Genomic DNA, 25,303 nt, shown 5'->3' with positions numbered 1-25,303 from the left:
AAGAATAGTTAACAGATTTTCCAGTTTTGGAATTAACTTTCAATAACCCGTGTGTTTTAGTGTCTGTTATATAAACTTGGTCGAAATCCATCCATCCAATCTTGAGATATCCATAAAACCGGGACGAATGGATGGATGGACAATGCCAAACAGTATGCCTCGCACTGTTTCGCAACGGGGGCATAAAAAGAAAAAGGTTCAAACGCATAACGACCACACTTGTTATTGGCAGGTTCCCCGTCACTCGTATGGATCACCCGATCGCTCAGAAATTCATATTTATAGCAGAGACGGCTGATATATGGTATTTGGTATTTAAAAATATATAAAAACTCGATACAAGCGAGTGACAATGTTTCAACCTGCTTAGGTCATAATTAGGTTAAAAACGACTTTGAAAAGTTGACCGTCATTGAGCACGTGTTCTGGGGATGACACTAATATATGTATATGGCTGTAGAGGGCATTGTGTGTGTGTATATATATATATATATATATATATATATGTATTGTGTTGCATACTATTGGTAGACAACAGTATAGTGCCACACGATATTCCATTTAAGCGAATAATTATGAAAATAATTATTTACAGGTATGAAAGTGTTCCTTTGTGCTGGTTCATTATAAGTGTAAGTTCTTGTATTAGAAAAGTTTCTCTGTCTATTATTTTCCATGGTTGTATCATTTTATTTGAGTTGTAGTGTTCAAAAACACTACAAAAAGGATGTTTCTTTTTTGTCTGTGTGTGTTCAGTGAACCTGGTTTCCATTTCTCGGTTAGTCACTCTGATGCAAAATTCATGGCAGCTGTTATATTGTATTTTATAACTTGTGTTTATCAGTATATATTTCACGTGGTGTAAATATTATTTTGGTACCTAGGTTTTGGATGAATTTAATGTTTACTGGAATATTATATTTTCACTGTAATTTTGTTTTTTTTTCAAATGTTTTTGTCACTGACGTCTGGAATGTAAGGTGTGGAACAATTTCGTGTTTTGTGTTTGGTTAATTGTACATTATGTTATAAGTTAAGGTTTCTCTCTACAGTTTTTGTAGGAAATTTATTTACGTTGATTAAGTATCGTTTTTGTTTGTTGACTTCGTCATTAAGGTTGTCCGGTGAGAAAGTATTGTACTGTGTATATTAGGTTTTTATTGTGTTGAGTTTTTTTTTTTTTTTTTTTCAATTAACCAATACTATGGAGTGGAATGTAGATTCCAGTATGAATTAGTTTCCTGTGGATTTTTGTTTTAAACTCTGTATACGTTATGGTGATGTTGAGGTTTAGAAATGTTAGTTGCTTGTTGTCTTTGTCTTATTAATTGGATAACTTAATATTTGGGTGTATGAAGTTAATGTAGTTGATGAAGCTAAGTATGTGTTTTGGAGATATGAATCCGGCAAAGGTATTACCTAGATACGTGTTCTAATATAGTGGTGGGTGTAAAGCTGAATTGACAGCTTGAGTTACATGAACTTGTGAGCTTCGATTGGTGACACCGAATTGCCCGTGCTTAAACCATTTCTATATAGTTTTGGTTGTTGAATTTTTTGAGGTTGCAGATTCTAGAAGAGTTCTTTAGTCGGTTCTCAAGGTTATGCATCAGTAGGTTGAGGTCTTTAATGTAAAGTTATAAATTTATTTTGCAAGCTTTTCTGATTGGAACTTCGTTGGAGAAGACTACGTCGAAGCAAGCCATTAATTAAGGCTGATCGAGAGAGATCTTTGAAGTCTGCCGCTGTTACATTTGTGGAAAATTCCCACGGCATGTATCTACGACGGTGAACAAAGTTCAGATAGCCCATTATATGGAGTTACTCTAAAACAACGCACTTTTAGCTAACTCCCCCAACTTATCTTTTTTTCTTTTTTACCAAACCGTAGTTGTAGTAGCTTTTCTATATTTTTGTAATTATTTAAGTATTTATGAAGTTAAGTGAACTGCGCGCATGTTAATAAAAAAAACTCAAGGTAGAACTTGCAATCTTTTAAGTAATGTTCTCTTTAGTGAATACATACATACATGAAACAAAATATCGGTGTTTATATGCTTGTTTGCCGCATTCGCTTCACAGGTCACACTTTCCTCGCGTGAAGGTACGCCAAACGACAATTTTCATTGTTGCACACGTGTGCCGTCTGTCGGGCAAACCAGTAAATTTATAATTACATTTCACAAATAAATTCTACGCAGACTTAACATTTTTTTGTTTAGTTTGAGTTAACATTTGATTTAGAATATAGCATTTAGTTATATATATCATTAACTAAACACCTTTTTAATGCATTATATATTTAACCTCACACACAAAAGAAATTTATGCAGAATTATAATATTGCGTGTGAAAAAGCAAACATTCGACCTAGTCTATAAAATAAAATTGTGTCATACAATAGACTATATTAAAAGAATAAAGCTAAAATTATAATACTTATTGTGTACAATGGTTGAAGTCAAGTCAGCGTAACTGGTAGAGCGCTTGAATAAGTTGAATCTGGAAATTTTATCTTTATTATTAGCATCATAATAGATAGGCCTATTTAATTATAGATTATTAATTGTACATCTACTAATACATCATATATTTAACCTCACAAACAAAAGAAATGTATACCAATTAGAATGCTTTGTGTGAAAAAACAGTCACTAGGCCTAGCCTATAAAATAAAACCTTAAAGTAGATTGCGTGAAAAGAGTAAGGCTTACATTGTAATTCTTGATATGTAAAATGAGTTTAAAGTTAAGTCCACGAGTATATTTTATTGTACTTTTGTTTCCTCCTGACGATTCGATACCTGGAATTGGATTTTTTTCTTTTCATACATTATATAGTGCAATATTTCATTCTATCGTAATGTGAATATGGTACCACATTCATAAAAATGTATTAAATTTATATTAAAGCAAATTCAACATAATATTACATAAATATTTACGTTGAAATTTTAATATTTGAGAAGGGATGATAGAGGATGGGGTAATAGAACTAGGCTTATCCTATTCGTCAGAACGATTACTCGCACATGTACAAGATAATATGGCCCGGCATGGCCAAGCGTGTTAAGGCGTTCGACTTGTAATCCGAGGGTCGCGGGTTCGAATATCCGTGACACCAAACATGCTCGCTCTTTTAGCCGTGGGGGCGTTATAATGTGACGGTCAATCCCACTAATTGTTGGTGAAAGAGTAGCCCAAGAGTTGGCGGTGGGTAGTGATGACTAGCTGCCTTCCCTCTAGTCTTACACTGCTAAATTAGGGACGGCTAGCGCAGATAGCCCTCGAGTAGCTTTGCGCGAAATTCAAAACAAACAAGATAATATTCTCCACAAGGATCTAATTACACTGCACAACAAAGTTTTTGCTTCTTGAACACTTTTGGATATTCCTTATAGATTTTTGGATGCTGATCACAAAAATCACATCCAAATTTGCCCATCACGTACCGTTTCATCGAAATATTCAGTTTTGCTACAATGGAAAAACGATATCAGGGCAACTGGAATTCGTCAATGCTTGCTGACTGCTGTTGGACACTACAACGTGATGCACCGTACATTGAATGCAAACGAAAATTAGGAACAAAACACTTTAAATTATGTTGAACTTAATAGCGTCTTAGAAACATAAACGCAATTAAATACATTATTGCCGGTAAACAGTTAACTGTCTATTTCTTTGAGTTCCTACGTGATGAAGCAAAAATAAAACTATATTTGTGCATACCCACCAGGTACCTGTCACAATCAGCAAAAACTTTTCAGGAAGCAAAAATTTTCAAAAAAAAAATTGTTGTGCAGTGTTATCCTTGCCCGTGAAGGAAAAAAAAACTTTTATAAGGAATCCCTGGTTTAAAACAAATGCGTAGTTTATTTTTAAAATCAAACGTAAAGTTGTTTTTTCATAAATTCACAGAATAATTTTTACTTATTGAAATGTGGGACATGATTTTTTTTTAGAAATATGCTAATAATTAAATTAATGTGTATTAATTCTGAAATATCCATAATACAAGAAATTGTATTTTTTTTTATTCAATTGTTAACGTACGCCATATTGTACTTTGCAAAAGTTGTAAAATATAAATGTTCTGTGTAATTCTCCAGTAGCTATGTACGTATATATGGCCAGCTAACGTTTCCCAGAACGAGCAGACTTAGCAGACAGACTCGGGGCAGCCCGGAAGATGTCTTTACCCATATGGTGTAGCCCCCTTCCAAGATTACTCGATCATTAGAGTATGTTGTTTTTTTTCGTGACCACTGAATCTCAATCTTGCCTCTGCTGAATATTGGGAACTCCATATCTGAAACTGTTCATAGTCTTCACCATAAGTAAGTTGGGCCAAACTTGTTACATTTGCTCAGTTACCACGGGTGAGTGTTCCAACCCTTTTTCTTTCAGATATGGATTCTATGGGATAGCTAGAAGTAATTAGGCACAATAGAGAAGTTTGACTGCTACATTCTAGCATCTATGAATCGTGATGGGTGTCTTGGAGCCCCACAGCAGAATGCAATTTTTGAAAGTTATCCTAAATCAAGAATTGTAATTTGCAACATTTTATTATTTTTGCTTTTACCTATTAATTTAAGCATTCTCTTTGTTGTTGTATAATCACATATTATTTTACTCTTCTTTGATCGGTAACAAGCAGGGTTTGGTGACCAAGGTTTGAGTGTTTTCAATTTGTATAAACAGCATTTTATGCGAAGCGCGGGCTTAAACGGTTAAGTCAGAGGCCCTTAGAATTAAATATAGTTATACCTAATTTAGGAAAGTAACTGGGCAGCATTACTTGCAGCTTATTATTTAGCTAACCCTAACCGAATAGCTTATTGACGTCATATATCTAACACCTACATGACTCTTATTATTTGGCTAACCCTAATCGAATAGCTTATTGACGTCATATATATAACACCCCCACCCCTCCTGTTATTTGGCTAACTCTAATCGAGAACCTTATTAACGTCACACATATAACACCCTCACACCTCTTATTATTTGGCTAACTCTAACCCAATAGCCTATTGAGTGTTACATGTATAATGCCCCACAGTTGAAAGTACCAAACTTGTTCGGTGGCATATTGCAACTCGAACTCTGGACCTACCGAAACGCAGTCTACTCTTGTGATCGGTAAGCCTCGTCTGGCCCAAAGGTGAGAAATCACACACTGCAAATTACTCTCTATCCTTTCACTAAATTCGATATAAACTAAATAAAACAAAAATAGTAATTTAGTAACGTAATTTATGTTCTGTAAGTGGTTGAAGTTTTCAAAGGAAAAAAAAATATGTTTAACATTCTTTATATGTACACCATGATGTTTTTTATATAATTTCATAACGAACTTCATTAGAGAACCAGTATTCCCCTGTGGTTTGTTGTTTGGTTCTTTCGTCACCTTCTGTACAGAAATATCTAGAGCAAACTTTGGCCGATTGTTACGCTAGTAAATAGATCTACATTGTGTGACTATGATAAATATAAGCGTAAGGATACTATGTAAGTTTACAACAAACTTTTTTAACGTATTTACTAACTGCTGTATTGTATGTAGCCCATTGAACCAGAAGATCTGTTTACAGCTGAGCTGTATTATTAAGACCTTGTGTGAACAGTTGTCTGCAACACAAATCTGTTCAGTTAGATGTTTCGAGTTAGCATGGATGAACGCTTTATATCACATAGGCGGAAAGAAAATATTCGGGCATTAAAATTGTCGCACAGACAGTACCTAACTTGCTGCTTAATATTGTAGCAAAACTTTACGTTTTTTGGAAGACGTAATGTTTTTACTCGTACAATACCCTATGAAGTTACACGTGGATGGCTGTATGCTTAGTTGGAACATTACGTCAAATCACCAATTTTGGAATCCTCCCAAGAAGCGAGTAAAGCGAATAGGCGTAATTTTATGATAATTCAATCTGTAGATGTTGTTTACATGTGGACAAACATAACTAAACATATTTCAAGATGTAATAGTTTGCAGAATGAGCGTTCGATTTAGTATCTTCTGAACGTAGTTGTTTACATACATATGTTGATCAAAGCTATAGGATAGTTTATCGTTTATAAATAGTTTAGCATAATAATAATAACTATCGATCATAGTAGGTTATGTACTTGAATGAAACAAAAAATAAACCTGGACCTCTGTATAAATAATTAAAAATACTTTTCTTTCGTTTTTATCCGTAAAGTTTTTGATGCATTTGTATGGTGTGAATGCATTTTACAAGCTTGATGGGAATATAGTAATAATTCGTTATATCTTTCATAAGAAAACAACATCAGGCTTATTATATTTTAACCAGTACACACTTTAAATAATCTTTTAGTGATTTTTTTTAAGAATTAGGAAGGTGTGTAATAATAGTATTTAAACTACACGATATTCACCGTATCCATCGTCAGCTTCCAATTCTTGAAAGATACTAAGGTACTAGATTAAGAATGCAGAATTTAATAATATGTCTAACGCTAAAGCATTATTACAAGTGTCGTTAATTTAAATTTTATTGATCCATCATTTGGTTACCCTCACTGTTGGTCCAGCATGGACAAATAAAGAATATAGTGTTAAAAATACAATAGGCCTAATACTAATGTTTTATAACAAGTATAATTAATAATAATCTTGCTTAGAAAAGGCGTTCACACTAAAATATTTGGAAGGTGTTTTTCCTTCAGTTCAGAACCTCATTGCTGAAGTTCTGCGAGCTTAGGAGACTTGCGTTCGGTCAGATGGTTCGGGCGCTTAACTCGTAATCTGTGGATCACGAGTTCGCATCCCCGTCACACTAAACATACTCGCCCTTTCAACCTTTGCTGAATTAGGGACGGCAAGCGCAGATATTCCTTGTGTAACTTTGCGTAAAATTCAAAAACAAACAAAACCCTCAGTGTTAACGATATTTTTAGTATAATTCCAGTAATGTAACACAATATTCAACTAGCTTAGCAAAGCAGTTTTTATCATGAAAGTGTAATGATAAACAACAAATAAAAAATAATTACATTGACTTATAATTGGTAATGTAGTTGATTTGTGCAAAGTCTTCATGGCAGTCAGAACGTGTGGAAGATGTTTGTCCCTTGATCTTCACTTTAACTGTTTTCTTAACGTTATTTGTCGTCTATTTTTATGCTAGCTTCTAAAACAAATTTTACTGGCAATGTGCATGTTGTTTATACATGTGGTCGAGTTAAACTGAGTCCTAACAAAAGCACTTTGAAAACTTGTGTGATTATCAGGTATAACTTTCTTTCGAACATGATCCGAACGAACTGTTTATTTGCCCGACATTTCTATTTAGCTTTCATCGTAGTAAATCATTTTAAATCAACAGGTGCTCTACGGTTTTAAACTGACATTAAAACTACCCCAAATCCCGAAATTTCATCTAGACTTTATCCACCTACAGTAATTTTTAGTGTGTGTGATCTTCTCGAGAGTGTTTTAATATTAAAGATGTGTATACTCAAAGTACCACCAGGTTTTTAGTAATTACTGTAAAGCATTCTGTCTGAAGAAGTCTGAGACGTAATATTGAACTTTTTCTTGGCGTTATTGTTTTTTCTGAAACTTGAGTCATTCTTACATACAAAAGGAGTTCTTGACACAGAGTTATTTTTTAAAAAATGACAGTACTAACTATTTGACTAATATCAACTTATAATGTGCTATTATCAGTATTTGAAGGATTCTATTCTTATGCGTTTTTTTCTTTTTACACATAAACATTCGGTATTGTATTATAGCTGCGTATGTAGTGGTTTCTATTGTTGATTGTAATATCGACCGACTCGGAACACTGTTTACACGTTTGTAAGCGAATAATCTACGAAAAGAAGAAATGGCTTGGCTGTTTAAGATAAGAATGTGTAGCCTAATTTTCAACCTCCATGTGCATCGTCAGCGTGATTGTTTTCTAATCATTCGAGTGAACGTTGGATACTGATGTTAGGACTGTTTTTCCATCTAGTCGAACAACTGAGACAGGACTGGGAAGACGCAAGAGAAAGAGCGATGCAACGAAAGAAAAAGCTGGAAGGAATATCTGCTGATGGGCGAAGTTTTGAGGAAAAAAGGCGCGAAGTAGAAGCGTGGCTTGGACGTGCTGAATGTAGACTAGAAAAGCTGCCACCTGTCGGACAAACTCTAGACGTTTTGGAGGTTCAGTTGAAGGAACAGAGAGTAGGTGAAATGTAGATAATGTGACATGACTGAACTATAATCGTGTATTTCGTTTTTCAATTTTATATAAAGATGAAACTCGGGTTTTCAGCGCATGGAATGTTATACTTACATTTTCTGTTCTTAATAGTATTGTGAGATTTAAAATGTAATTTAAACATTGTTTTCAGGTAAAGGATAGCATTGTAAAAACGTATTTCTTCTAATTACGTGATGATGACAAAATTGATCTAAAAAACTAAATCATAAAGAATTAAATGAAGCATGTAAAAATTTGTATTTTCAGAATTGAATCCTGAAAAATTATACTTCAAAATTTTAATGAAAAAGTAAAATTAGCGTGTACTTTAAAATTTGGTATTGCCTAACAGAATAATTATATTTGAAACACAATCATAATACAAGTAGTGGATTTTGAAAATTAATTATATCTCAACAAGCAGACTTTAGAAATTCGAGTATTTGACATGCTGGTTAATTCTACATGCGATTTTTTTCTTCAGTGTTTAACATGAAGGAAAAACAAAGGAGCCATTTTAATGTTGTTATACATTTGGAAAAAGTATTCGATGCTTGCTATCCTTATAATATAACACATTTCTACCTAGAATTTCCAGTTGTTTAGATAAGGTTACATGAAAGAAACGTTTGAGTATATCACAGTATACACTGTTAGTATCTTGCGATATTACATTATATACTCCATTCTAGAAGGATTAGGGGAGCAGTGTTTTGCTACATGTTCCTGTTCTTGAGTGGTCCAGCATAGACAGGTGGTTAGGACGCTCGACTTACAATCTGAGGTTCGTGGGTTCGAATCCCCGTCACACCAAACATGCTCGCCCTTTCAACCGTGGGGTCGTTATAATGTAACGGTCAATCCCATTATTCATTGGTAAAAGAGTATCAAAAGAATTGGCGGTGGGTGGTGATGACTAGCTGCCTTCCCTTTAGTCTTACACTGCTAAATTAGGGTTTGTTTTTGTTTTGTTTATTTTGAATTTCGCGTAAAGCTACACGAGGGTTATCTGCGCTAGCTGTCCCTAATTTAGCAGTGTAAGACTAGAGGGAAAGCAACTAATCATCACCCGCCGCCAACTATTGGGCTACTCTTTTACCAATGAATAGTGGGATTGACCGTAACTTATAACGACCTTACGGTTGAAAGGGCGAGCATGTTTGGTGTGACGGGTATTCGAACCCGCGACTCTTGGATTACGAGTTGAGTCTCTTAGCCATCTGACCATGCCGGGCCTAATTTAGGGACGGTTAGCGCAAATAGCCCTCGTGTATCTTTGCGCAAAATTCAAAAAAAAAGAAACAAAACTGTTCTTGAGTTGCTTATGTTACAGTAAGAGGCTACAAAGACTTTGACTCCTCTGTGTGCCAGTTTGAGTACTGTTAAGCTGTAGGGTTTACAGGGAATATTTTTGATCCACTCATTTTATAGCGAATTTTTAATTATTTGAATATCTGTTTTAATATTACCGGAGTACATATGTTTAGAGTATTTATAACGCTGTACAACGTTTTATAAAAGAGTGCAATAGAAGTCCTAGGAAAACACTATGTATAGTTTAGTATTAAAAGGCAACGGTTGTCAGCATTGAATTCTACGACTGGGTGAGGCGGAGAATAATCATAATAATTACTTTAATAATTGTATTAAGTGACTACACCTCAGTTTTTAGATGGAAATTAGCTAACAGTTGGTTATTTGGAAACTACGTGTTTCGAAACGTGGTAAAACGTTTCAAGATATATATCAACTCTAGAAATAATTTAAATTTGTTGCCCGTGTAGGTGTTTGTTATTCAGGTATGAATGTGATGTGTTTTCATAGTCAAACTTCTCGTAATTTGTAGCTTCTTCGGCACGAAGTGCACCAGTGGAGGTCGACCATAGAAAGCCTGAATAGACATGCACAGAAATTGACAACAGATTATCCACGTGATGATTCGAGCAAAGCACGGCTTGCAGCAGATCAGGCTTACCAGCGCTACACTAAACTTTGCCATAGGTAAGTTGCGAAGCCGCGTCCATTATATAGAATTATAAAATGGCCTTATACCTCAGTGTTATTAAAGTTCATACAACTACTTAGTGTAATGTTTCTTTTTCAAATTATACATTTACAGAATAATTAACGTCAGATATTGAACATTAGTAACACTTTTATAAAGAAAATTAGGGCTCAATATGCCCCACTCTTACATTATGAAAGTTAATGGTTTAAGTAAAAGTCGTATACAAGTTTTTAATGATTTGTTTCTAGTATTCAGAGTCGTGGCAAAGCCCTCCAGAATGCCCTTATATCTCTACAACAGCTGGATAAAGCTTTGGACGGATTTTTAGCATGGCTCTCTGAAGCAGAATCCACACTGGAGATGCTAGAGTCCGACATCAGCCGAGTTGGGCCTCAGAAAGATGACCAAAACATAACCAGTTGGCTTGAACAAGTGAAGGTCAGTTCGTTGTCATTTTGCGGTTAAATACCAACCATTGAAAACATTTTAAATGTGTCGTCTGCGATGCTTCACCGAACTTTGACTACTCCATAGACTTCCCATTATTGCTGTTCGTTTCTTCTTATCCCACACGTTTCTAGCAGAAAAAAAAAAAAAAGAGTTTAAAAAGCCCTAAGTGGTCTCTTTTGTTTATTTATTTTTCCACGTTTCTTAGGAGCAAGAAACGTCTTGAGATGCACATGGACGTTCATGATTATCGTGGCTGTAATGTCGTTAATATTGTATCTAAGGGCACTGTTCAGTTGACATGTAAGGCATACAGTTGTGGCAACGTTTAGTTTACACTGACAGGTCTTAAAAGTAGCCACAACTTTGGTATCAGTTATAGTGTCGTTTTTCAGCATCTTCCTCCTGTTCATCATAACCTCCCTTAAGGACATCAATTACCTCTTGTTCTGTTTCTTAGTTTCCTGTTAGTAACGTGACGAAGTTTTTGAATTTATTGTGGTGTAAGAGACTTTGGGATCAACTATACTACCAGCATGTTTTTGTTTCTCTAAGAATAGTGGATGTGCTGTACGTGAGCCTTCCAGCCATCTGTTTGATTAGAACTGGTATCCAAGCGATACGTGACGCGAGTGTAGCCATCTTGACTTGGGGTTTCTAACTAGTAGTTTTTAAATCCACATCAACAGACGTTAGTAGGGTAAACTTTGAACAATTTTATTATAACACGATTACGGCTTAGTAGTTAAGAAGGAGAGTATAGAAAAATAGAACAGTCGACACGTGCAAGTTAAAATTATTAAAGTGTGCTATGTTTTACACAAGTTGTACTTAGAAAAGTCAATATTTATCAGAAGTTAAAGGTAATTATATTTCCTGTTGGCACTGAGAACACACGACCTGCTTCAGGCTCGAGAATATTAGCGTACTGTTTATGTAGTTATTTTCGTGAAGAAACGAAAAAGGAAATTAATAACGGATTAAACGGGATTTACGCAGTTCGTTCTAGTGGCGTGACGGCTGCGAAAAGAACAGTATATTAAATTAGCTACATTCATTACCAGGTTGACGCTTAGCCATGATTAGTGTAAGTGATCTAAGTTTATCAGAAGTTAACATTAACTTGTGTACACTCCGAACTGTTGTTGTCCGTAGCGATGAAAATGGTTAGTGAAACTGACAATTGTCTAGTCAAACCAAAGATTGATTGCGTTTCGGTTTTTGGTAGTAACGGATGCAAAAAGTGACCAGCATAATAATATTTTTGGTTGTTTTTTAAATCGGGTGTTATGGGTAATATACAGTAGTCTGCCTCAGTTTTTTTGAAACTTTATAAAGTTTCAAACTCAATTAAAGGTGGGTGGTAGTAGAGTTGCCTGTGGGTTGAAACTGTAGATAAAGAGGGGTTCCATTCCTCCCCTGTAGACAAAGTGCAGCTGGCCTGTTATGTAGCATTGTGTTAAAAATAAAACTAAACAAACAGACAACTTAGTTCTGCAACGTTTCGTTCTTCAGAATTTACTTAGTTTATAATTGCAATTTTTTAAAGATGTGTCTACGTGTAATAATACTAGAGGTCGTTGTATTTGTTATGAGTACATCTTGTTCAGCCCCCCCACTGGCACAGTGGCATGTTTGCGGACTTACACACTAAAAACCGGGTTTCGATACTCGTCGTGGGCAGAGCACAGATAGCTCATTGTGTAGCTTTGTGCTTAATTCTAAACAACAAACATTTTGTTCAAGTTTTGTTAAGGTGTGACCATGTCGTGGGAACTTCTACGGTTTGTTAGACAAGGCTATCAACAACAGTTTTTACCCTAGAAATATTAAGGACTAAATGACGAAAAATGTCGACTGTTATTGTTACTTCAAAACAAATCAATAAACACACTGAGCACGTGAATTTATTTTGTCAGAAACGTTTTAAAAATTTAATAGTGTTTTACCAAAATTATAGCTTTGAATGTTGGTGCCTTCCCGTGGGTCAGTAACAAGTTTCCTGACTTCTAACCCTAAAATCGAGAGTTCGATTCTCAAAGTGTAACAGAAGTTCATTTTATGCTAAAAACAAAATAATAAGTTGTTACAGCTTCACGTCACGCTCTGAGCCACAAATATAGAACATATCTGTATAATCAAATGTATTGTGTGTATTTCATGAAAATTGGCGCTCTTTCTAATGGCTTATAGGTAGGTCTGAACTTTACGACGCAAAAGAAAATCGGGTGTTAATACGCGTGGTGGGCACCATTGTGTAGCTTTGTACGTGACAACAAACAAAATCAGCACACCTCCAAGCGACAAAGCCAGCAGATAGTCTCTGAACTTTACGACGTGAAAAAAATCGGTTTGATATCCAGGACGAGCACCACACAAGTAGCCCATTGTGTAGCTGTGCTCTTGACAACAAATAAAATCAATACAGTGAATCTCCATGTTATACGCTGCTAATCTCATCATCATAGCCACGGTTTTCATAATTTTGACAGATACTTAGGTTACCAGCCTAACGTGTATAGATGAAATAGAAATACAGCATTCCCTCAACTGGCACAGCGGTATGGTTGCAGTTATAACGACGGAATCCGAATTTCGATACCAGTGAAGGAGAGGGCACATATAGCCCATAGTGTACCTTTGTGCTTAATTACAAACAAACAAAATGCGTCATAGCTATTGTTTTTTTCCAGCGATAAAAGGTATCTGTTTAAATTCACAAGCTAGGTTTCACTTTTCACGAATAAATGTTGGAAAAATAATTTGGTATATAAGAAATGCCAGAGTTGGCCATAAACATCTAGTAAGACGATGAAATTCGTATAAACTATGTATTATTTTCACTTATTGAAATTTATTCATTATTCTGAAGTTATTACTAGTTTTTCCAAAAGGGGGGCCAAAGGGTAGTGGTCTCCTGTTTTATAACCACTCGCACCAGTATACAGTAGCATGTTGTCAGTCAATCAGTTGACACTAAAATGACATGACATAAAGGACGCTTAACGTTGGAATTTGTACTGTCATGACTCCAACAAAACGTGCGCACACCACGAGGAGAATTATGTACTCTGCAGGGCTACAACACTATGACACATGAACTTCAAAAGCAAAATATAACATTGATTACTCTCAGCTGTTGTTGCTGTTTTTCTTGCTCTTGAAAGAGAACACTCTCGGGACCCTTGCAGGAGGACATCTAGTATTTTACTATATTATTGTGAACGCATGTTTATAATTTTAACTAAGTTGAACAGTAAAGTTTTCAAAATAAAGTCCAAATTATTCAACGTTTTAAACGTCTGTCAGTAAAACAAAATTTATTTTTCATTTCCTTGTGTCAGAATATTATTGATACGTTTAACAACTGGGATATAATTTTCTCGTCTATTGAAAAGCCTATGCAACTAGAAAGGAAACGCACAACCCCATCATCCGAGTCCCGTCCTGTTTGCATGACCAAGTGGTTAGGGTACTTGACTCGTAATCTGAGGGTCGCGGGTTCGAATCCCCGTCACACCAAACATGCCATTGAAGTATTATAATATTACGGTCAATCCCACTATTCGATGGTAAAAGAGTAGCTCAATAGTTAGCGGTGGGTGGTGATGACTAGCTGCCTTCCCTTTAGTCTTACACTGCTAAATTAGGGACAGCTAGCGCAGATAGCTCTCGTGTAGCTATGCGCGAAATTCAAAAACAAACAAACCATCCTGTTTATCAAGTCCAGTATTAAAAGATGTAAGCGGTTACGTTTTATTTGAACGAGTCAGTGAGACCGTAAATAGCTTGACGTTCTTAACTTTCACTCGTAAAAAAGGCTAGTTTCAGCTGCATGGCTGTCACATGTTATTTATCAAGTTCGGTATCAAAAGAAATATAAGAGGTTATGATTTGTTTGAGTGAATGGTACGACCACGCTTAACTTGACGTGTCTAACTCTGCTTTTTAAGGCCAACTGCCCAGCTTGTTTCAAAGACTGCACAATTTTTGGTAGACAAAAAATTACCGTCAATATACATGGAATATAAAACTATAAGTTCGTGTCTAGTCACTATATCTATCAGAACTCGACACGTCATAGTAGTTCATGTGCTGGGCTACGGAGTTGAGGATCCAAGGCCCTCGCTGTAAAACCCCTGAATAACGGCTTCACACTGTTATATCGATGCGTTATAAGTGTGATAGTCTGTTCTTCTATTGAGTTCAACGCCCTTGTGGCAGTGGGTACTACTAACTAGCTACCTTCCTTCTGATAAGTGGTGAATCTGGTGCGTTTGGTACTGGCTGTCATTGAAGTTATCATTGAATTTTATAAGTATTTGTTTGAGTTACTTCAATTTTTAAAGTGTATGTTGCATATTGATACCACACAGTTCCTTGTTTATGAATATTTAATTCATTAACGGCCCTCTAGCTGTTATTTCACCCTGCAAGTAAAATTATTTTGACAGACTCGGTCATGGCTAGCTGTATGCCCTACACAGATCTATGTCGTGTTTATAATTTCAACTTTCCGAATAAAGTTCATATTTTAATTGGACAGTTTAAAACATGCAGAATCACCCCTTATATTTCTTTGTATTATCCGAGCAATCCCTGTGAACCAGTACACGATGTATTAGAATAAAGATTTTGGCGCACATATGTATTGACAAATATGAGCATGCCTACAGATAGGTGTATTAAGTTAACAGAGAAAGAAAGTTGACCAGTAGAATGAATAATAGATCGGTACAGCCATACAAGTAAGTAGAAATACATATATATTGTCTTTGTAAGTACTGAAATAACAAATAGTGAAATCGGTAAGTGATAAATACATAATATTGGCTGATAAATAACATGTATGTAAATATCATATACGAAAGTAGAGATTGTTTTTATAGTGACAAGGTCTGATACACGAACAGCTATACCAACAGACAAGTAGACAGACGAGCTGCTAAATTAAAGTATATAGAATAATAACGTAAAGAGAATATATTGGGAAACGTGCAGTGATAAAACACGTGAGTTAATTGATTTCATCTGGCCAGATGACATCCTGACAGTCGCAATAAAGTTCAGTCTTTAAGAGTGTATAGAATATAAAAGATTCGATTTGATCAGTCTCAGATATCTGTGGTGCTTTCACTGTATCATATTATTATATATCTCGTGGTAACTACGTAACAAGGGAAAGCTACTTTTATCGAGTATTCTGAAGCATTCATTTAATGTTAGATCGTCAGAAACGGTTTATTTTCTTGTTGCGTAAGGGCGAACATGTACACGTGGTAGTCTCAAATAAACGCACGCGGTTCCTCTTTCCCGCTGTTCAATCATTGTGACTCGATTTGCACTTTAGAAAATAAACGTTATTTATAGTGACCACTTTTGAAGGGAGAGGGGGGGAGTTAACAGTAACAGCATCAGTTGGCAGACCCTCTTCATGAGAGTTAGCTGAAGCATTTTAAAACTGCATCGTGCGTTCGTGTATTAGACCCGTGACCGTCCTGCTCGAAGGATCTTATCAGAAGTTTATATATATATATATATAGCAGAAGAGGTGGACGTTGGGGAAAGGTTTGTGAAGTACATAGTATAACTAGGATGTTACTGAGGCAGACACTAGAGTTAAGACTTAATATGTTACTGAGGATGGATGGGGTTCCAGAACTTATCACGGACCCTCTAGACATGTTTAGGCGCAGAAGCAGATGAGGAAAGCTTGTGGTAATAAATGTATGTATACAGTGAAACTTGCAAAATACAACATACAAGTTGAGGAAAAGTAAACCTTTGAGAAAACTGAAAGGACAGAAATATCATAGTTTCCTCTTCCATATTCAAACTTACAAGTAACTGCAGAGCGTCAAGTTGGGGACTCATGGAAACCGATGTGGACCACATGTGAAAATAAACAGGGTTCTCTGTTTCTCGTGGTGTGTAGTGCTGTGAAACGGCAAGTATTGTAGCAGCGAAGTTCTATTAAGAAGAGTGCGGGCACGTATGAAAAATGAAACAGCATAACGCTGTGAAAGAAAGTTGTATGTATGACCTGGACATGCATACAAAAAACAGAGAAAATTTTTATACCTAGAAGAGGCGTGGAATGACCGATAGCAATGAGAGTAAACCCGTTCCATAGTAGCTTATGTCCGATGTAATTAAATCGGGCATATTTTACAAATCATATATATATATATATATATAACACCTGGTTATATATACATAGCCACTATGATGCATTTAAAATTCGCCCTTGAAAATATTCTTCACGGAATAGAAAAGGTATGTAAATGTGGATGTTAGGATGGTTTTAGGGTGTTGTCTTTCGGTGTTGTTCAATTTGCGTGAAGCGGATTTCCTGTGTGGTATGTGTGTATAGAACATTACGTTTTCTCTATTCTTTCCTTATTTTTCTATTTATTTGATAAGTTGGTAAGTATACTGAAATATTGTACCCAGTTTAACAACCAATCTACTGACTTACCTTGTAAGTATCTGACTGGTTTGTTAGCGGAAAACTAGTAAGTATCAGACAAGATGGTAAGTTAGTATGAAGCAGCCCTCCCCAAGTTTGAATTCAGATTCTAAATCCGTTTGAGTGATTTGTTATGATGGGGAGTTTGGACATCTTTAGTTTTGGATAAGTAACTCTGAGGTGTGATCGGATGCGTACCAAAATTTAGTGGATGCACAAGGGTCAAGATTTGTCATCACACTGCGAAAAAATAAACCGGATATTTTGCCATTCTGGATCTATGGAGGATTTTCTGAGTTTTTGGAGGTGAAGTTTGGTGTTATCTATTATAAACGCATGCAATTTCGAAAATGAGTGGCATAGGGGGAGTGTATGCAATATCTCCAGTGGTCTTCTTTTCCCGACGAGATCTAGTTGTTTTAAGAACTTCCTAGATGAAACAAGTTCCATTTAGTTTTAGATTGGAAATGCAATTTGAAACGTTGCTGCTATCTTCCATACAGACCGTAGTTTCGGAAGAACAAATTGAGAGGATATTGGTAGTTTAGATACGAAAGTTAATCCGCTGATGAAATGGTCGTGAATTTTTTTATTTATTTTTCTTTACTGTAGTCCATCTTCGTCTTTAAGGTCTGATCTTGCAGAAAATCCAAACACCCTTTCTAATTTTAATCTCTGTAGAAAACACTGGAAAACCTTCTTTGCAAGTTCGCGAATTGATCAATTATATATCTATACGAGAACAAAATGCAAGAAATTTGTTGTAAATAATTGAATAACGGAATTCACGTATGATACTCTGGAGCTTCGTTTAAAGATGATAAAAAGTAATGTAACTGTAACATCATGGCGATATGTTCTCTAGTTTTAAAGCTCACTCTGAATATGTTTCAGAAGTTGGTAGTGAGGAGTATTTTTTGCAGTTGCAATGATTATAGTACGACAAACAAACTGTTGGTGGGCTTTTTGTGATTAGGTGCCTTTTGTGTTTTCACTACCTAGGAATAAGAATATTTTTTTACAATAGTTAATAAGTTCTTGCATTCTAAAGAATTACATTTCCGTGAAAGGGAGATACTCTCGTTAATAATAGTTTAGTATGTCGCATTATATACGATTACACTTCTTTAGAATGAAGATGCTACCGTTATTGCTATCTTCGCATTCTATAGAATTATATCTGGTGTGTATGGAGTGAAAAATGATTATATTTTATGATGAAGATAGGAAAAAATACTGGTGTATATGGAGTGAGAAGTGATTATATTTTATGATGAAGATAGGACAAAATACTGGTATATATGGAGTGAGAAGTGATTATATTTTATGATGAAGATAGGACAAAATACTGGTGTATATGGAGTGAGAAGTGATTATATTTTATGATGAAGATAGGACAAAATACTGGTGTATATGGAGTGAGAAGTGATTATATTTTATGATGAAGATAGGACAAAATACTGGTGTATATGGGTGAGAAGTGATTATATTTTATGATGAAGATAGGACAAAATACTGGTGTATATGGAGTGAGAAGTGATTATATTTTATGATGAAGATAGGACAAAATACTGGTGTATATGGAGTGAGAAGTGATTATATTTTATGATGAAGATAGGACAAAATACTGGTGTATATGGAGTGAGAAGTGATTATATTTTATGATGAAGATAGGACAAAATACTGGTGTATATGGAGTAGGAAGTGATTATATTTTATGATGAAGATAGGACAAAATACTGGTGTATATGGAGTAGGAAGTGATTATATTTTATGATGAAGATAGGACAAAATACTGGTGTATATGGAATGAGAAGTGATTATATTTTATGATGAAGATAGGACAAAATACTGGTGTATATGGAGTGAGAAGTGATTATATTTTATGATGAAGATAGGACAAAATACTGGTGTATATGGAGTAGGAAGTGATTATATTTTATGATGAAGATAGGACAAAATACTGGTGTATATGGAGTGAGAAGTGATTATATTTTATGATGAAGATAGGACAAAATACTGGTGTATATGGAGTGAGAAGTGATTATATTTTATGATGAAGATAGGACAAAATACTGGTGTATGTGGAGTAGGAAGTGATTATATTTTATGATGAAGATAGGACAAAATACTGGTGTATATGGAGTGAAAAGTGATTATATTTTATGATGAAGATAGGACAAAATACTGGTGTATGTGGAGTAGGAAGTGATTATATTTTATGATGAAGATAGGACAAAATACTGGTGTATGTGGAGTAGGAAATGATTATATTTTATGAAGATAGGACAAAAATACTGGTGTATATGGAGTGAGAAGTGATTATATTCTATGATGAATATACGACAATACTGGTGTACAGTGGAGCGCCGTTAAGCCGCGGTATTTGGGGGGGTTAACCTGCTTAACCGCGGCTTAAACCTTTGTGACAGAAAAGCCGAAGCCGCCAACAGCTCCGCCGAGGAGCCTCATCCGGGCTTTTGCGTGATCATTATAATATTAATGTATAGACTATTCAGATACAATTGACAAGTGCCGTTTTAACACAAACGACCAATGCATTGCGATGGTTCGCTTTTCCCTGTAAAATTTCTTCTTCCCGTGTTACATGCAGGCCGCCATTTTAAATCTCGTGGTAGCGATATTGCGCAGTTGCATCAATTATTAAATTTTTAATACCGAATTTATTAACTGGCAGTTAAACAATAAGAAAAAAACAAATAAAATACATTTCAAACCATTTTATTTCACATTTTTTAATGATTTAATACATCAAAAATTTTGGGACAAGACTTGCTACAGCGGCTTAAGCGATTTTGCGGTTTACTGGTCCGCGGCTTAATGGCGCTCCACTGTATATGGAGTGAGGAGTAATTATATTTTATGAATATACGACACAGTACTAGTGAATAAGGAGTGAGGAGTGATTATATTCTATGATGAATATGTGACAATACTGGTGTATATTGAGTGAGAAGTAATTATATTTTATGAATATACGACACAATACTGGTGTATATGGAATTAAGAGTGATTACATTTTATGAAGATGTGACACAGTGCATGTGTATATGGAGTGATTTTATTTTATGGTGAAGATACAACGCTACTGTATATGAAGTGAAAAGTGATTGTTTTATGAAGATACGACACAATGTTGAAGTATATGGAGTGAGAATGATTATATTTTATGAATATACGACACAATATTGGAGTATATGGAGTGAGAATGGTTATATTTTAAGAAGATACGACACAGTACTGAAGTATATGATTGTTCGTGTAGATACTTGTATTTTGAATGCACTCCAGTTTTTGGTTTCACTGGTAACATTCTTTCCTACGTGTTTGAATGTTTATAATTGCTATTTTAGAGACGAAAATTCAAATTATATGCCCCGGGCCTATCTGTTAAATAAGTGTTTATACCCTTATATCCCTCCTCTGTTTCTCTTTCTCTCAGTTTGGAAAAGTAAACTATAATCAACAGATGTGGATCGAGTTATTATGTAATAATATTCACTCTAAAATAAAAGTGTGACCACTCGTTTATTTCGTTAGTAAAATATAGCTTCACGGATGAATGAAACGCAAACATGACTTGGCGTAGTTTTATTTTAATGTTAGCCATGACCACCAATAGTTGTTGTGCACTACTGAAGGAATGTGTTAAACATGTTACCACGATAATTAGCACATTATGCTACATTTTCTGTGGATTCAATATTTCTTCCAACATTTTGGACACTTCTCTTGTTTTGTTAACTAATATCTTCTTGTCATTTGGAACTTGGCAGTGCTACGTTCTAGTCTGTGAAACACGAAACATTTCAATAGGGTTAGGTACAGGTCCGTCTTTCAGCGAGACTGGCGTGCATCGTCTGATTATCTGATTTCAATAGGGTTAGGTACAGGTCCCTCTTTCAGCGAGACTGGCGTGCATCGTCTGATCATCTGGTGTTTTTCTGGGATCGGGTTACAAACGGTGGGCGGAACAGAAGACCACTGTTGCGTTGCATGGTATGTGTCGTCACATACATTTTTACGTTATTCTAATATCGTGCACATTATTATTCTGTCGTCAGTACACAATATATTGCAGAAAAATAGTTACTGTAATAATTTTCTTTCTATGCAGTACCGAACATTTTGTTGTAAAATTCACATCACAACTAAGTTCTTGCTGCTCTAAAAGAAGAAATATCGCTGTCATTTTGGGTAAGTCTAATGTAGTGAGTGTGAGACGGCCATGTGTCTAACAGCTCTATCCGTCTTCTCTTAGTTTGTGAAGCTATACCAAAAACGCTGCTTATTTGTAAAATGAAAAAAAAACAACTTTCGCTTGCTAATAGTTAGATGAAAAGTTCATTTTTCACTATTTTATTCATAAAAACATTTTATTTCAAAGCAAATAGTTGTGATTTTTGTTTTGTGCATGGCATGAAAAAAATTAGTTTCTGTAATTCTATAGTTAAGACGAACCATTGGTTCATAATTGGATATTACTATGACAAGGGGCTGTTTTTTTTGCTTTATCATACAGAACAGTGCATTTAATAGTAAAGGTGTGTTGTTGTGCGTGTTGTTATTACAAAAAATATACGAGTGAAGAGTGTATAATAAATGTGTCATACAAACAACATCTGGTATATCCATGGCTCTGTGGCTCAGCTGAGATACAACAGAGAGTAATGGTTGATATGCACTTTGTTACCAAACTACTATATAACGTTATTTGTGAACTGGAATTAGTTAGTGAATCATAATTTTTTGTTTATTTAATTTAAATTACGACAAATCAGAAATAGGGCAAGGATTATTTAACATTGTACTATTTATTTATTTATTTTAGTGCCATATTTATTATTATTTTGTCGAACTAACGTTCTCTTTATTCAGAAGTATTGGCAAACCAGTAAATGTTCTACTATTTTATATGATTGACGTGATATAGAAGTACATATTATCAACAATAGAAACCAACTGTATTGTTTTCCTGAGGCAATAAAATCTTGCATTCGCATGTTATGCCTGACCTCATATCAGTGTCTGTTACTTACCTTCATTAGCTATGTTTGTCGGAGTAGCAGGTGTTGTGACTGCCTCCGCTTACATGTGAAATGTCTGGTTTTACACTTGTAGCCATCTGGCCGTTCTGGTTTACTGTACACTGTATATTCCTAGAAATGAATATTGATACGTATGATAGATTTCTTTTAAACCCACTACGTCAGGCTTTTGCTTGCTGGGTGAAGGAAGCCAAAATTACATAGGAGGCACTAAAGTACACGTGAGAACTGAACATGGTAATTTTATAGGGAACAGGGTATATGAACCCCAGAAAATGTTCTCTGTATACTTTCAATGAAGAAGTTTTTAAAATATGTATTACAAAACATGAACATACGAGTTATTTTATTTATCCTCATTTGTCAAAGAGGATCAACCCCCTTCTCTAGCTGTAACAAGACATGTTAATGTTTCAATCAATCAGTCACTTATTTTCATTTTGCTTGTCACTCAGCTGTGATAGGGCAGTTACTGAATCATGATGAGGCTAGGTTGTTAGCTTATACAACATTAGATTAACATAAGGTATTCATGGGACTAGGTTGTCAGCTCGTGGAACATTAGATCAACATATGGTATTCATGGGGCTAGTTTGTCAGCTCGTAGAACATTAGATTAACATATGGTATTCATGGGGCTAGTTTGTCAGCTCGTAGAACATTAGATTAACATATGGTATTCATGGGACTAGGTTGTCAGCTCGTGGAACATTAGATCAACATAAGGTATTCATGGGGCTAGGTTTTCAGCTTGTAGAACGTTAGATTAACATAAGGTATCCACAAATAAAAAATGTTGATTTCAGTCTAACTGAAAATTTACAATAGAGTATTGTAAACTTAGATACATGCACATATGAGCAAACATGAAATGAAAGAAACAAGAAAATCGTGAGTTGTTTGTGTCAAGAAAAATAATTAAGTTGTTTGTTTCTTCAGTTCTTTGTCACCAGATATGAGTGTATATAAGAAGAGTAGATTCTCACTTTAAATCTTAGGAACTCCAACAAGAAATAGAGTCCCAGCGAGATCTTCATGTCACTTTAAATGAACGAAGTAGTCACTTACTTAAGAGTCTCAAGTGTCAAGATGATGCACTGCTGCTGCAAAGAAAGCTCGAAGAGATGAACCAGCGATGGAATCAACTCCGCCTCAAGACTGCCTCGATCAGGTAAATTTCATTATTTCGCATTATATGGCCTTTATTGCTTTAGAACTAGTGTATAGTGGTTTGATTTTGTTAATGTAGGCTTCATACAACTTAGTCCTTAAATAAAAGGAAAAATCAACCAGATTGGAACACACAAACACACTTTTAACATCTTTTTATACTTTTGTCTAGTTGCTCAATAACTAAAGGGCATAAAAGTATCGATCTTGCATAATTTGCCTTTCTACATGTGTCTTTAGTTCTGTTTTAATGCAAATGCATCTTACAATTGTTAAAATACTCTCAAAGGTTGGTTGTGAAGGTACTAGTAGTTCCTGTTTCAAGATCTTCTGCAGTATAACTAGTACACACAAGCTTTACATTTCAAAACCAAAATTAACTTTTGACTTAGTCTTAGCTCAAATAATCCTTAAATTTAAATTTATCCATATATTGCATGTTTCTGGTTGATGCTGTCCATGTACTGCATGTGTCTAGTTGATGTTATCCATGCACTGCATGTTTCTAATTGGTACTATCCATGCACTGCATCTTTCTGGTTGATTCCAGAGATCTCGGAGTCCTTGAAACAACTTCACCCTCTTGACAGCAGCCCTGTTGATGTTACTGATTTATTAAATGCGACTGACTTGTGTGTAATGTTAGCAACAAGATGGTACACTCTACACATGATTGTTTGACAGCAAAGCAGGAAATACTTATTGTTGTATTAATTGTTTAAAATTGGAATTCTCTATTTATTTATAGTGCTAATATTATAGTGATGAACCTCTTTTATTTACAGTCAGGTAAGTAAGTTGTAAAGCTATTGTTCCATATTTAAAGTTGAATATTGTTTTAAATACTCTTTTGTTTTCTGTGCTAACTAAACACCTGTTGTCACAACTTAGTACTAAATGTTGAATCATTCTTCCCTGATTATTGTACATTTTATCACTAAATATTTTCATTATCTATTGTCAATAGGACATTTTTCCATATTTTTTTATAATCTTTTTCTTTTACAACTATGCTTGTGTAAAAATAAATAATATTTTATGAATTCTGTTAGTTGCATTTGTTTTTCTTATAAATTGTTGTTTTCTTGATATTTTTTCCTTTAGATATTTGTACTATTCTGATGTTAATATAACTTTGTTTTGTATCATCCAGAAATCAGTTAGAGAGTCATTCAGAGCAGTGGAATCAACTATTACTGTCATTAAGGGAACTCACAGAATGGGTGATCAAGAAAGACACCGAACTTGCTGCTCAGCCACCTCTGGGTGGTGACATTGCCAGTGTAACTAAACAACAGGACGAGCACAAGGCCTTTTGCAGACAGTTGGACGACAAACGTCCTGTAATTGAAAGCAACCTTCTGGCTGGAAGACAGTATCTGGCAAAAGAGCCACAGTTTTCAGACACCAGTGATTCTGAAGGTATATCATTTTTAGTGCAGTATTATTTTTATCTCTACATGTTATGTAGACTTTTCATCAACTATTCAGTAATTTTTCATCAAAATAAGTAAAAAAGCATTTACTTTTTTTAGAAATTAGTGGATCTACTTACTCTGAAGGTGGCCCTGTAAATCTGAGGGCTTTTAAAGCTAAAAATTGGTTTTTGGTACTTGCATTGAGATCAGTCCAGGTAGCCCATTGTTTATCCTTCTGCTTCGTAACAAACAATTTATTCTTGAGGAATTCTGATTTTAAAAATGAATCGATTAATGACTGAATGCATTACTCACTGTTAACATACTCCCTCTTATCTACATTCATCATATACAAAATTCTAGCACCCAGTTTTCATTTGGCATTTCAATGAGTACTGCACAGTATGCACAAGGGAGTCATAATTTAAATAACTGAAGACTAGTTTTAACTGTTGGCAGGTTCTGAAAACTGGAGAGATTAATGAAGAA

At 35.0% G+C, this 25,303-nt stretch overlaps 1 protein-coding gene across 1 annotated transcript in view; it reads left to right on the top strand.

Annotated features, from left to right (window-relative positions):
- The window catches only part of LOC143258590 (dystrophin-like), a 194,731-nt gene that overhangs the window by 144,104 nt on the left and 25,324 nt on the right, over positions 1 to 25,303 (top strand). Inside the window, 5 exon segments of the mRNA XM_076517774.1 lie at positions 8,003 to 8,214; positions 10,080 to 10,234; positions 10,490 to 10,679; positions 23,225 to 23,397; positions 24,550 to 24,818. Of these exon segments, the coding sequence (XP_076373889.1) occupies positions 8,003 to 8,214; positions 10,080 to 10,234; positions 10,490 to 10,679; positions 23,225 to 23,397; positions 24,550 to 24,818 (999 nt within the window).

The sequence above is a fragment of the Tachypleus tridentatus genome, chromosome 8 (genome assembly GCF_004210375.1).
Source record: "Tachypleus tridentatus isolate NWPU-2018 chromosome 8, ASM421037v1, whole genome shotgun sequence".
In the NCBI taxonomy this organism is placed as follows: domain Eukaryota; kingdom Metazoa; phylum Arthropoda; class Merostomata; order Xiphosura; family Limulidae; genus Tachypleus; species Tachypleus tridentatus.
The sequence above is the reverse complement of the archived record's forward strand: the minus strand, read 5'-3'. Positions and strand labels throughout refer to the sequence as shown.